The 14488-nt window shown below is 41.5% G+C and overlaps 1 protein-coding gene across 1 annotated transcript in view; it reads right to left on the bottom strand.

The window, feature by feature from the left end:
• LOC138766211 (endothelin receptor type B-like) overlaps positions 1-14488 on the bottom strand; it is a 28624-nt gene that overhangs the window by 3773 nt on the left and 10363 nt on the right. The window contains exons 2-6 of the mRNA XM_069943621.1: positions 4766-5254; positions 2987-3099; positions 2060-2264; positions 1041-1190; positions 745-878 (exon numbers count right to left, since the gene is read on the bottom strand). Of these exons, the coding sequence (XP_069799722.1) occupies positions 745-878; positions 1041-1190; positions 2060-2264; positions 2987-3099; positions 4766-5197 (1034 nt within the window). The 5' untranslated portion in view covers positions 5198-5254. The remainder of the gene's footprint in view (positions 1-744; positions 879-1040; positions 1191-2059; positions 2265-2986; positions 3100-4765; positions 5255-14488) is intronic.

Here is a 14488-nt window from a genome sequence, read left to right as displayed (position 1 = left end):
AATCAATATGTGTAATATAAGTCTGTGGATATGCAAGAAACATACAAGGAAAGCTTGGCAATTTTGCAAAAGAATTTATTATATTTATCAAAGTTTGATAAAAGTTTTATTTTACAGTGTCACTGTCATTTTTTGCAGAAATCAATAGTCCAGGTGATTTTAAGAAACTTTGTAATTGGGTCTATTAGGCAAATATGCCATTATCTGCATTCAAAAAGACTTTCCCCAGCCCCCCCCCCCTCCCTCCTTTCTCTTTTACATCAGTCGAGCCCTGTCTAACCTATGGAGAGGGGAGGAGGGAGATTAGTCAGCAGCAGAGAGCAGAGAACAAAGGATTACACCGTGGGAGTCAGAGGTCAGAGAGGTCAGTGCTGACTTCACAAGAGAGCCCGGTGATGTAGCTGTAAATTAACTCTTTGTTGTCCTTTTTTGGTGCCTCATCTCCCTTCACCCCTCCCCTCTCTATAGAGAACAATGAAGACAGGGGGGAGAGCTTCAAACTGCTTTTTCATGATAAAAAGGAATTTTTCAGCTAATAAACCTAATTATAAAGTTTCTTAAAATCGCCTGTACTACTGATTTCTGCTAAATTTTAACGACAGTGACACTTTAACCATAAGAAGCCAAGCTATGAAGATAACATACATGAAGACCTCTCGGTCTATGCATTAGGGAAGTGTGTGACTGAGGCCAATGCAGAATACAGCTCTGTATGTCTGTATACCAATGCAGTTAGCATCTTACCTGAGCAGCTCACACCTATGCGGGTCGGTTCCGTCATACACCGTTTTCTTCAGTATGCTGCTTACGTGAAGAGGCAACCAACACAGAGCGAAGATCACCACCAGGCAGAACACTGTCTTAGCCACCTCCCGCCTCTGAAATAAAATTGTAAAGATAAATCTAATGTGATCACTACGGTTCCACTAATCGCTGGGTCTGCTGCAATTGGAAAAAGAGTAAGGAGAACACCACCGCCATGGCACACTTTGGAACATGGACTATCTGTTTTATCTCTGAGGCATAATACTTTATCTTACCTGTTTCATGTGATCATTAAGTGCGATCCTCATCCCGTTCTTCAAGCTTAGCATCTCACAGGACATCAACGTGTAGAAGACCCCAGTGCAAGCCAAGGGCAAGCAGAAGTAGAAGCCAAAGAGCCACCAGACCTTCACCTCTTGGTAGAACTAGAGCACAGATATCATGTTGTTAGTACGTGTATCCTCAAACAATGGCTCAGCTACAATATAGGGGCCCACCATCCATAAGATAGGTGCACCTACCACAAGTGAGATCTGTAACTTTCAGAAATGTATGTCATACCATGTTTATATGCCTATATGCCTTAAAAGGGTTTTCCAGGACTAAAAAGGCCCAGATACTTTCATGTAAGAAAAAAAAAAACACCCCTGTCCCCAGGTTGTGTGTGGTATCACAATTCAGCCCCATTCACTTCAATGGAACTGAGTTGCAAAACTAAGACCCAGACTGAGGACAAGAAAGGTGCTGTCTCTGAAAGGAAATAAGCCTGGATAACCCCTTTAATTGGTGACTAACCGTTTAACAGAATTTTCATGGTAAGCTGTGATGTATGTTGATGAGGAGAAGCACTATCTGTGGACATTATATAACAATTTCCCCTTGTCATGTTCTACCTATAATTTTAAGTTGTGGGTGGAGCCTAGTTGCTGTGATCTCCCCCAACACACTATACACACAGAAAACAGACCCTGTCTCCCTATATCTCTGTAACAAACTCTCAGATACAGCAGTAGAATGGAGGACATTATAGAGCAGTACCAAGCAGTGTAAGCTGTAACACTAATTAGAGCTTTTGTAGCTCCTCTCTGTGTGCCTCTCTCTCACTCTTCAGTTCCCTCCTCCCCCTCTCCCCTCTTCTTAGACTTCTATGGGCAGCATATAAGTTTAATAAGAACGAAGAAGCTTAATGGAGCCTGATAAGATGAGTTACTTAAAAAAGAAAAGTACTAAAAAATTATTGTTTAGTGTAAGATGTTTACAGGTATACCTATTAAAACGTAACAGAGATATTTACCGCCATGAAACCCGATGGCTGCTCCAGTGGTAGCATGCACACTTGCATAGTTTGTTCTTTGAACTCCAACTTGACCAAATCAAAGGCAACGGCTTCAGGAACTGCCAAGATGATGGCCACTGCCCAGATCAGCGTGAGCTCTATGGCCTTCCATACTGGAATCCCAATGCCCTGAATTCTATTCCAGGAGGCCACTGCTCGATATCTGCAAAATGAAGAGAAAACTGAGTACAAGACCTTCTCTTCTTCTGCATTATAAGAATTAAGCTAAGCTGCTTCTACTGTCAGCCTGCAGAATTGTGAATACAGCTCTGGCTAGAATACAGAATGTGTACCAAGATGAGTAATACCATAGAGAGTTGATATTTTTTATTAGTTGTCTATTGAAATCTACATAGGAAATACATTATTACATTCAAAGGTAAATACTATATGGACTTTAATGCAATGCTATTATCCATGCTTTGTGAGCTATGGATCCTAATAGTAGGGTGCAGGTAGACCAGGACCAATGCTAAAACCATGTTATAACTCTTAAAGCTCTTAACAGTTCTTTCATACATCACAGAAGAGTTATCTCATATAGGAGAAGCCATTCGCATACATTTAGAAATATATAATGGTTGGGGGTGGGGGTCTGGGGTCCCATTTCTATTACTGTGCAGCAGCAGATCATGGTCATGTAGTACTTGAATATGTAAGTATATCAAGTCTCTGTTTTTGGGAATTATGGGGGAGATTTATCAAATATGGTGTAAAGTGAAACTGGCTCAGTTGCCCCTAGCAACCAATCAGATTCCACCTTTCATTCCTCACAGACTCTTTAGAAAATGAAAGGTGGAATCTGATTGGTTGCTAGGGGCAACTGATCCAGTCTCACTTTACACCATGTTTGATAAATCTCCCATTATATGTCTGGGTCTATACCTGTCTATGCTGAGAGCACAGAGGCTGAGCACCGTGACCCCAACAGATGCCTTCTGGATGAAGGGGAACAGCTTGCACATGTATACTCCGAATGGCCAGTCCTCTGCCAGCAGCTGCAAATATACAGATATAATATTAGTAATTAATATCTATTACCAGCAAAATAAAAAACAGCAGCATCAGCTCGTAGAATAGTGTTGCTGATTCTATACCGCTAGTAGGTTGGAATAATCTTACGGCTTTAGTATATGAAATATGGCAGCCATGTGAGGCATTTCTGCGCACGCCCTGAACTAAAAGAGACACGTTATTCTTCCATTTGCTAACTTTTTGGAAAACTTTTGTGAGTTTAGGAAGGCTTAACTAAGAGATGGTTTGCAGGCAGAGATGAGCTAACCGGGTTCGGGTTCAAGTCGATCCAAACCCGAGCATTCGGTATTTGATTAGCGGGGGCTGCTGACCTTGGGTAAAGCTCTAAGGTTGTCTGGAAAACATGGATACAGCCAATGACTATATCCATGATTTCCACATAGCCTTAGAGCTTTATCCAACTTCAGCAGCCCCCGCTAATCAAATGCCGAAAGTTCGGGTTCGGATCAACTCGAGCATGCTCCAGGTTCGCTCATCTCTATTTGCCGGCTGCCGATTGTATATCGCTACGTGTAATAGTGATGCACGGTCGATGGCTGATGACTGTGTAAAGAAAATAATAAAGTTTATACTTACCTCTCCACACTCCCCTATGCTTCTGTCTGTTTCCTGGTATCTTCCTGGCTTCTGCCCGATGCCTGCAGCCGCCGCTGGAACTTAAGAAGTTCCAGGCTGAAGTGACAGACCGCTCAGCCAATCAGTGACCGCGACCAGTGATTGGCTGAGCGACCTGTCACTTAAGAGATCATTTCGCGGTGGTTGCGGGCAGAAGCCAGTAAGATACCAGGGAGCAGATAGAAGCATTGGGGAGTGTGGAGAGGTATGTATATATTTTATTATATTACACTGCAAGGGCTGCACGGACATCACTATGTATATATGTACAGCCCTTGCTGCATGATAGTCAAGTCATGCAATAGGCTCAGTAAACTAGAGCTGATCTAGCAGATTGTTTACATTGGTGATCGGCCCTAAGAATAGGCTATTGATCAAAACCCCTTTAAGAATAAATCCTAGCAATGGTTTTAATGCATGCATTGTGATCACAACTGAAAGTTTCCTTACGGCTCATTGATTGCAATTGAAGGACGGCCATCTTGGGCACACATTATTTTACTAGCTTGTGCCCTCTTGGCCAATGGAATGACTTAAAGGGAACCTGTCAACAAGACAATGCTATTTAATCTATCAGCATCATTTTATAGAGCAGGAAGAACTGAGCGGATTGATATATATCTTTATGGGAAACGATTCAGTATAACTTGTAAAATGCTGAGTGAAATCCCTGTTCATTCTGTGTTAAGGAGTCCAGTGGGCAGTGTCAATCAATGGACAGGACTCTTTAGATTTAGGACTTTTTGGACAAGTTACCCTGAATCTTTTCCCATAAAGATATATATCAGTCCGCTCGGCTTCTTCTGCTCTATAAGATGATGCTGATAGCTTAGGTAGCATTTTCATGGTGACAGGTTCCCTTTAAGAGGACACCTGTAGAAGATCATGTGCATTTCAGGGTGGGGGACTTTCTCTGGAAACATCTATGTATCCTGCCCATAGAAACATTTCCTTCCCTCCCTTTAGTACCCATTTTAGTATGAGTAAGTATGGCAAGATGCCATAGAAACAAACCTTATAGATATTGATGGGAATAGCGATTAGGATGTAGAAGAGGTCACCCATTGCCAGGCTGGCGATAAGGATATTGGGTCCATTCCTCATGCACTTATTCTTGTATATGATTCTTAAAAGTGTAGAATTTCCCACGATGCCCACCACAAAAATCACACAGGACAGTACTGTGGTGACGTATTTAAAGGCGTGCTTGATTTTGAAGCGGGATAGACAAGGAGGAGGCTGGCGCGGAGGCATTCTTCCATAGTTTTCTTTGACATTGTCTGTTTCGTTCTGTACTCCTGTATCCATCTGCACAATGTGCTCGGCCTGCTCCTGCTCTAACGTCTGTTCAGAAATCTCCTCAAGAGACATCGGGGTTGGGGAATATTGACTGGACACACCCATGAGCAGGCACAGGATCCAAATGGCGTATGTGCCAGGAGGCATGGTGGAGTATGAGGAAGGTCTTCCAATTACCGCTGATGTCTCGTTTGCATTAATAATCTGTAGTGAATAGAAGGACATGGACATTAGAGGAATAACCATTACTTATGTAGGCCCCAAAGTAAATTGTTGTTTTGTGGAAGCATATAGTGACCCAACCTAACCTCTTAAATGACTACTGTCACTTTAAAAAACTTGTTGAAGAGACATATCAAAAGATTTGATTGGTCGGGATCTGGGCATTTATAGCTCGACCGATCACTAGGATGAGCACGAAGAAGTACGACCTGAACATGTTCTCATGGACTCACAATGTAAGTCTATGGGACAGGCTTGTGTCACGTGCACAGAGAATGGGGACAGAAGCGCTCAGTGGTGTGATTCTCCCTGCTTATTCTAGCAGTAAGGGTCTATACACACAGACCCAAACCAATTAAAACTGTTGACATGCCAAAAGTTTTTTTTAAAGTGACGGTTGAGGATGTAGATCCTTTGGAACATGGCAATCGATGGAGAAAGCCGCACCAGGTAGCGGAGTCTAAGGATAATACATTACTTGACGAAGACACAAGTGTGGTTTCTAAGCAGTATAGGCCCCCCCCCCATAATCACATGGAGCACACCGCTCCCTTATCTGATGGTCATGAAGTACTTTTGACGGTCATCATACAAGTAAACTTTTGTCCTTCGATGCGCATTGTATTATTGTCCAAGGTCATGAGTGCTGTGTTCCTCCTGAGGCTTTTCTCATGTAGTGACTAGTGAATCCAAGCTTTGATGACCTATGGTGAGCGGCTAGTAAAACACGAGATGAATAGGCCTTTTCTGAACAACAGCACAAGAAGGGCATTGAGTTCACTACAGAATTGAGACATCAGCAAAACATGCCCTAAGGTGGCTATGCTTTATTACCAAGTGTAAATCAGATTTGGGCAGTAGAATGAATCGCTTTTAGGAGGCAGCTCGGTGTTCATGGAAAGTTATGAAAAGACAAAACATAATCAAAGGTCTGAAAATAAATTATAGTGATGCTTATTGCCAGGGCTGTGCGTATGGAGATGCCCAAAGGCCACAGTTCCCACAGATGCTTAGGGCAGCTAATGTTTTTGGGAAGTTCTGGGAAATATCTAGTATTTCTGGTCCAGCATTTTGTGCTTATTGACTTTATACTTTTTATTTAGATTGTTAACTTCTCATATTGAGCTCAAATGTGTAGACATTGCTTAGATATTACATGTGAGATATATATATATATATATATATATATATATATATATAACACACTTTATACCATTAATGGGAAACCTTCAGCTGTTGCAAAACCACAATTCCCATCACACCTGGACAGGTAAAGCCAGGCATGATGGGAATTGTAGTTTTGCAACAGTTGGAGGGTCAAAGGTTCCCCATCCCTGCTTTATACAGTAGAAAGATCATGAATAGTGTTGAACGGAGAGGCCGAACTGTTTGGGTTCGGCAATGTTCTCCGGACCTGGATGTTCGTCATTAGACTCCCCGCGGCGTCAGAAGTTGAATGTAACCCTATTAAGTCACGGAAAACATGGATGCAGCCTATGGCCTATGGCTGTATAACATTTTCATAATTTAGTCTCTCCACCCAACACTACTCCTGAACTCTTTCTGGTAATGGAAAAAAATTGCAGCTCTGTATAAAAGAATTGTAGCAAAAAGTCAGGAAATAAATCGGCAAAGAATATTGGACAAAATTTTAAAGGTTTTTACTCACTTTAAGCTATGTAAGGAGTCAGGCCTTGTTCCCACAGAGAGCGAACCCTTTTCTCTTGTTAAATAGCAATGTCACAGTCCACAAAACTAACTTTATTAAACTCTATAGTGAAGCGACTTGCTTGTGCACAAGGGCTATAAAATTACAAGGGCTATAAAATTACAGCCCAAACAATGGTGTAAACCTAGCGTAAGAGACCTTAAACGGGCACTGTCATTACTAATAACTAACAGTAAATCAGCAGGGGAGGGGATATACTACAGCAGCAATTTACTGTACTTTGTTTATTATTTTGCCTGTGTTCTATATGAAATACAATGCTATACATTTGACCACTAGGTGTCACTAGGTTACTGGAAAACTGCAGTCGAGGCTCCGTCACTAAGGACATTTGGTTTTAAGTAACAGGAAAAAAAAGACCAAATGCAGGAAGTGATGTCAGTTGTCCCTCCTCTCTGAATGCTGATTGGACAGCAGACTTACACGCCCCCTGTACACACCCCTGTGCACTGCTGCAGCTGGGGAAACTAACTGATATTAGGACCTGCCCACCGGCACATAGTGACGTACAGAAGCATGAGCCGCACAATGGGTCAACAAACTGATGGGGCTGCATTAAAATTAAAACTAACAGCATACATAAGGCAAGCATTTACTATATATTTGCAGGGGGATTTCATTTTTTTTCACGTTTAACCCCTTAAGGCCCGGGCCAATTGTCACTTTTGCGTTTTCGTTTTTTACTCCTCGCCTTTTAAGACCCATTACTCTTTTATTTTTCCACCTACAGGACCATGTGAGGGCTTGTTTTTTTCAGAAGCAGGTTTACTTTGTAATGGTATCTTTCAATCTGCCATAAAATGAATGACGGAACCCCCCAAATATCATTTATGGGGTGAATTTGGGTAAAAAAAAATGCAATTCCGCAAATATAAGGGGAGGGGGGGGGGGGGGGGGGGTTCTGTGTTTAGGTTATGCACTTTACGGTAAAAATGACATTTTTTCGTTATTCTATAGGTCAGTCTGAACACGGCGATATGCATGTTTACTACGTTTTCTAACATTTTACTATTTTTATTAGCAGTAAAAAATTTTTTTGCAAATAGGCATATTTAAAATGGCCGTATTGTGACTCCTATAGCGCATTTATTTTTTCACCTATGGGGTTATATGGGGCATCATTTTTTGCGCCATGATCTCTAGTTTTTATTGGTAACATTTTTTTCTAGATCAGACGGATTGATCACTTTTTATTATTTTTTTATACATAAAATGTAATTTTAAAAAAGCAACCCCTGCCTTTTTGTTCACGCTGTTTTGTTTTATTTTAATAGATCGGATGATTACGCGCAGTGTGGTATATATATTATATATATATGTTAATTAACTTTATTATTTTTATGTTTTATGTATAAAATGGACAGAAAAGAAAGCGTCTGACATACAGTATAGTCTACCAGTATCAGATAGTCTACTCAGTCTGTGTGATACCTACAACCATATATATATATATATATATATATATAATAAAATGAAGAAGGTAGACGGCACTCCAATAAAGTAAATAAGTGCAGGTTTATTCACCCGTATACGTACAGCGACGTTTCGACTCACCAGTTGAGTCTTTCTCAAGCCAGGGCTTGAGAAAGACTCAACTGGTGAGTCGAAACGTCGCTGTACGTATACGGGTGAATAAACCTGCACTTATTTACTTTATTGGAGTGCCGTCTACCTTCTTCATTTTATTGCATCATCTGTGGAGTCGGGGGTCGACTGCCAAGGACGTGCACCCATCGGCTGGAAGCCATTTGACTTTAAGTCTGCACAGTGCCGTTCAACCCAATCATTTTTTTTTATATATATATATATATATAGGGCTGCCTGTATACATGAATCATATACTCGTACAAAAAGGTCAGCTCCTTCATTGTAAATGTAAACAATTGACAAATCTTTTGAATTTCACATATTTAATATATACCAAATAATGAATATAATAAAACCATGGACATACACAGAAGAATGTAGAAGAAGTACAGGAAACCTACATGATTATATATACAACACAGGCTCAGAAAGACAATGGATCACAGCAATGGAAGGATAAAGTGACTAGTGCACACAGGGTTAATCCCTATCCCCTCATAGCAGATACCATGGCCAGTACCGATATAACAAAATTGGGTACTTCCCCAAAAATATTTTCTTTTAATGTAACTGGTGCCAGAAAGTGCCGGAGATTTGTAATTTATGTCTATTAAAAAATCTCAAGTCTTCTAGTATCTATCATCTGCTGTATGTCCTGCATGAAGTGGTGGTTTTACCAGTCTGGAGAGCAGTGGAGGTTTTCTATGGGGATTTCCTACTGCTGTGGACAGAGGTGGCAGGAGAGAGCACTGTGTCAGACTGGAAATAATCCACCACTTCCTGCAGGACATACAGCAGCTGATAAGTACTGGAAGACTTGAGATTTTTTTAATTGAAGTAAATTACAAATCTCTGGTATTTGTTGGGCCTAATTGATTTGAGAGATTTTTTTGGGGGGGTTGACCTACCCCTTTAAGCAGTATCCAAATTCTGCTGGAGCAAGTGGTAAAGTGCAAGCATAAAACATGCTACCTAGTGGGGGAATCCTTCCTCCCCTTTCTATCAGTCCGATAGTGGTACAGTATACAGCTACAGTATACAGATAGTACAGCGGCCTGGGAATCTTAGAGTAATGTCCCCCCTCCTGTTCCCATTCCATTTCCATGGTGATTCCGTCACTTCCTGTTTTCTTGTGCCCAGCACTCTCCCCTCTGCCAAGTGGGGGGCTACTGAAAAAATGCTTGATTCTCCCGTTGACTTTAATGGGGTTTGTTACTCGAGTATTGAAAAATACTTGACATGAATAACAAGCATTTTAGTGCTCACTCATCTTTAATGATAAAGAATTTTCTTAGAGGGAAATCCCGTTTTCCGAGAATAACAAAAAAAAGGAGCTAGACTGAGATATAACCTGAGTTATGACCAGTGCAGCATGGCCTCCGGTGATATACTGTACCAGCTGAGTAGGAGAGATCATTTGACATTGTTTGTAGCTGGAAGAAGTTGCCAACAATCACCAGTTTTCCGCTAGCATCTGCTGAGCTATAAACAGGAGGACACATTATAACCAGCCAACACTAACACTTTGCCTATTTACTTCTATTAAAAAAATCTCAAGTCTTCCAGTACTTATCAGCTGCTGTATGTCCTGCAGGAAGTGGAGTATTCTTTCCACTCTGACACAGTACTCTCTGCTGCCACCTCTGTCCATGCCAGGAACTGTCCAGAGCAGTAGCAAATCCCCAGAGAAAAGCTCTCCTGCTCTCCAGACTGGAAAGAATACACCACTTCCTGCAGGACATACAGCAGCTGATAAGTACTGGAAGACTTGAATTTTTTTTTTAAAGAAGTAAATTACAAATTTATGTTCAACCAAGCCTGTGTGTGTCCTGAATGGACAGAAGGGAGATAACTATTGCCAGATACCTCCATTGGCAGCTTTTCTCCTGGGAACCAAAGGGTTGGTCAGTTGAAATTCAACATATCCGATTCCTCTCTCGGAAAGCATCAGGAACCCCATCCTCCTTACACACTAGATGGTTGGCCGATCAAAAGTTTTGATCAGTCAAGTTCTGGGTGTCTAATGATCATTAGATAGAAGAGCGTAGCTGTGTGCTTCGCTCTTTGGCTTGCTGGTTCCCATAGAATTACTATGGGGACTGTCTCCTGCAGAGAGACAGAAATGCCAGTGAGACGGGAAGTGAAGCGCTCAGCTGAGGGCTTCTGCTGATCTATCTAATGATCAGTGGCGGCTGATTACCCAGACCCAGACTGATCAAACTTTTTGCAAAAGCAGTAAAACTTTAAAGGGGTATCACGGCAGAAAAATAATTTTTTCAAAAGTATGTAACATTGCAATATGACTTTAATAAAGAAAACGTCTCTCCTTTCAAATCATAGCAAATCCACTTCAGGCTGGGGCTTACATCAGGGGACAGGACTGTGAAGGTTATCTCTCAATAGCTGTAACCCCTCTCTCCCCAAAAAGAGAGTGCTGCTATACTGTCCCTACTTCTGCCCTGCTCATTCCTTCATGCTCCCTGCAGTCTCTGTCAGTCCTTGTGTTTCCCACCCTCTCCATTACTGTACAGTAACTTATAATATCACATATTCTGCTGTTTCTGAATGTTTGTTTCATCTGTTTTAGATGTTATACAGAATAATAAATCATTATTTTTGGGGTGTGGAACCAATTGTCTGCATATCAGTGATTTCTTATGGGAAAATTTGCTTTGGTTTAAGAGTGGATTTGGATTACAAGCACGGTCCTGGAACGAATTATGCTCGTAATCCAAGGCACCACTGTATATATATATATATATATATATATATATATATATATATATATGGAGAGGGAGTATATTTATTTTTACATTTTTACATTGAGTGGGAGCGATAAGGGGTAACACCAATGGCTGTGTTGGGAACTGCAGGGCTGCTTAAGCACTAGTGACACAGACAGCTTCTCTTAATGTAATGTCTGTTCTAATGCTAACATGCAATTCAATAGACACCATGGAGGGGAACAGCATGGTTATCGATATGGAACTGTGTTAGCTCCAGGGATTGAGCAGCTCTGCAGTTCCTGACACAGCCAGAATATTGCCTCTTACTGCTGCCACTCAATGTAAAAATTAAAAAAAAATATATATCAATGTATTATTAATAAACTTTCACTGAGAGGCCCCTTTAATTTCTTTCCGTATTTGTGCTGACAGTCATGTGACTTATCGTTACTGTTTTCAATGAACAGAAGAAAAAAATCCAAAGTATGTAAGAGATATAATGACACCAGCTGCTTACTTAACCTTATGGTCCAGGCTGAGATCCTTGCGGACATTGAAATTTTATACATAGTTGGCGGCTGATCCAAGTGTCCTTATCCTTATGACGCCACGATCAGTGCTAAACATATTAGACTAGCCTTATTAACATACAGTCACTATGATGTGTTTATTTATTCATCCAGATGTTCGTTTTCCTGTTTGGGTGACATTTGATGTGATTATATATGTCTTGTATTGTGGCCTCTGTGACACATCATAGAGATGGGTGAGTGATGCCATCTGTTCTGAGGATGTGGACTACTATTAACTCCTAGTATTTTAGTAAGCTTACAAGTTATCCAGTTACTGCCTATCCACTGGTTTGGTGATAATGGCGATCTGGCCATTGGGACTTTCAATAATCGCTAGAACTTTGTCGCTAGAGTGCTTTGTTTCAGTAGAACAGACGGTGAGCATGCATGCTCACTGTAGTATTAAGTAGGCGGGAACTGAAGGCCAGACTGGGGGGAATAATACTTACCTTCCTGGACTCAGGTCTTCTGTCTTCAGCAGGCCTGGAAAACAGTGCTTGATGGGACAGTTCTGCTCATGCAGTGTTTGCTTAGCCAATCAGCAGCTGAGGCGGCACACTGCTTCAGCCTCTGATTGGCTGTGCAGGGATTACTGAAGACCAGAGCCCTGGACAGTAAGTACAATTACCCCAATTGCCCCACCACCACCAACACACACATGGCTAAAGGCTGGGGAAATGCATTATGCCTTCCAACAAGCTTTTATTTTCCATCCGAGGCTTAACCCTAGCACTATGCTCGGCTGAGTATGCTTACTCAGCACTAACGGCCAGCAATAGCCAAACTGGACTTGGCTATCGTCAGTACTCCCCTAGTCTTGAGGGACGACTTTCCCAATCCTTGTTCTAATATGACTACTATCTCTATACTATCTCTTGTGTTGTCATGCACCCTCTCCACTATAACATAGTGTATCCCAAAGACGTCTTTGTCCGCCAATTATTGGTCGTCACTACAAACATATATGCCACATTATAGCAACAGAACTTACTACTATCCAAGCCGGTTATATATAGCAGATCTACAATTAGACATCTCTAATCCAGCGTCGGTTCTGGGATAGGAGGACAACAAAAAGAAAAGGGTTGCGGGTTTATTTTGGCATTCGTTAACTAAAGGCGGAATTGTTTGCCGGAATCATTTATAGCTCTGTAAATTGGACGTTGTATATTTTCAGACAGCGGCGGCGGCTCGTAACCCTTGCTGGCCGCAGGCGGGGGGGGGAATATTGCTGCCTCTATATCACTCACAGGGATCGTGGTTCCACTTGTCCATGAATCATGTCTTTCTCTCCTCCAGTACAAAGCGCCAATTGTGTCACTTTTATTCTTTGGCCCCGCCAGACCAAGTTTGATGCTAAATCTTACATTTTACTGTTATTGAGTTAGAGAATAAGGACTCATTGAAGGAAACCGATACTATCACTCCAGAATGTTTCTCTAACCTATCTAATTCTATATTTGTAATTTCCTTCAGCAGAATCATCATTGAATGCGGTTACTTTGTGGCTAAATCAGTATAAGGAGTTGTCCTTTAATCACACCAAAGACACTTGGGGAAGCTGTCTGTGTCAGGAGTTCTGTGGCCTCAGCCCAATAAAGCAGATCAAGCGGTGATTGACAGCTATCACTATACCTTACACTATATGCAGCAGCCCTGATGATATGTAACTGTGCCAGGACCAGAGCTTGTGCAGCCCTGCAGTTTTGAACACGGCTGTTTGTGGCAGCAGAGAGGCCAAGTCCCTTAAAGGGGAACTCCAGCAAAACTGGTACCAGAAAATTATGCAGATTTGTACAGGGGGGTGGAGGGTGGAGTTCCTGCCTTTGCGCCCTTCTAGTTGGTATTAAAAAATTAATTTGGTAAAATATGAAAGCTTCATCTTGTTATTTAACTGTGCAAATTTCACGTTATACAATTCTTATAACTATTTTTAATTTTAATTAATTAATTTTAATTACTTGTATTTAAAAATCTTAAGCCTTCCAGTATTTATCAGCTGCTGTATGTCCTGCAGGAAGTGGTGTATTCTGTGCAGTCTGACACAGAGCCCTCTGCTGCCACCTTTGTCCATGTCAGGAACTGTCCAAAGCAGGAGAGGTTTTCTAAGGGGAATTGCTACTGCTCTGGAGAGTTCCTGATGTGGACAGAGGTGGCAGCAGAGAGCACTGTGTCACTTCCTGCAGGACATACAGCAGCTGATAAGTACCTGAGGTTTTTTAATAGAAGTAATTTACAAATCTGTAAAACGTTCTGGTACCAGTTGATTTGGAAATTTTTTTTGTTAAGAGTTTCCCTTTAATGCTGTAACTCCATGTTATTGGCTCGATAAAAAGTCAGCTTTAGCCTTAAAGGGTTTATCACAAGGTCAAAATTTATTCCCTTAGATACCCAGTAGAGTTGAGCAAACTACAAGCATCCTCAGGTCGTCCAAGCCCGAGTGGGCAGCATTTAATTAACGGTGGCTGAAGAAGTTGGATGCTGCCTTAAAAGCATGGATATAGCCTATGGTCTATGGTTGTATCCATGTTTGTCAGGACTCCCTAGAGATGCATCCAACTTCAGCAGCCATCACTAATCAAATGCCACACGCTCGGGTTTG

Source organism: Dendropsophus ebraccatus, chromosome 10 (assembly GCF_027789765.1).
Source record: "Dendropsophus ebraccatus isolate aDenEbr1 chromosome 10, aDenEbr1.pat, whole genome shotgun sequence".
In the NCBI taxonomy this organism is placed as follows: Eukaryota; Metazoa; Chordata; class Amphibia; order Anura; family Hylidae; genus Dendropsophus; species Dendropsophus ebraccatus.
The sequence above is the reverse complement of the archived record's forward strand: the minus strand, read 5'-3'. Positions and strand labels throughout refer to the sequence as shown.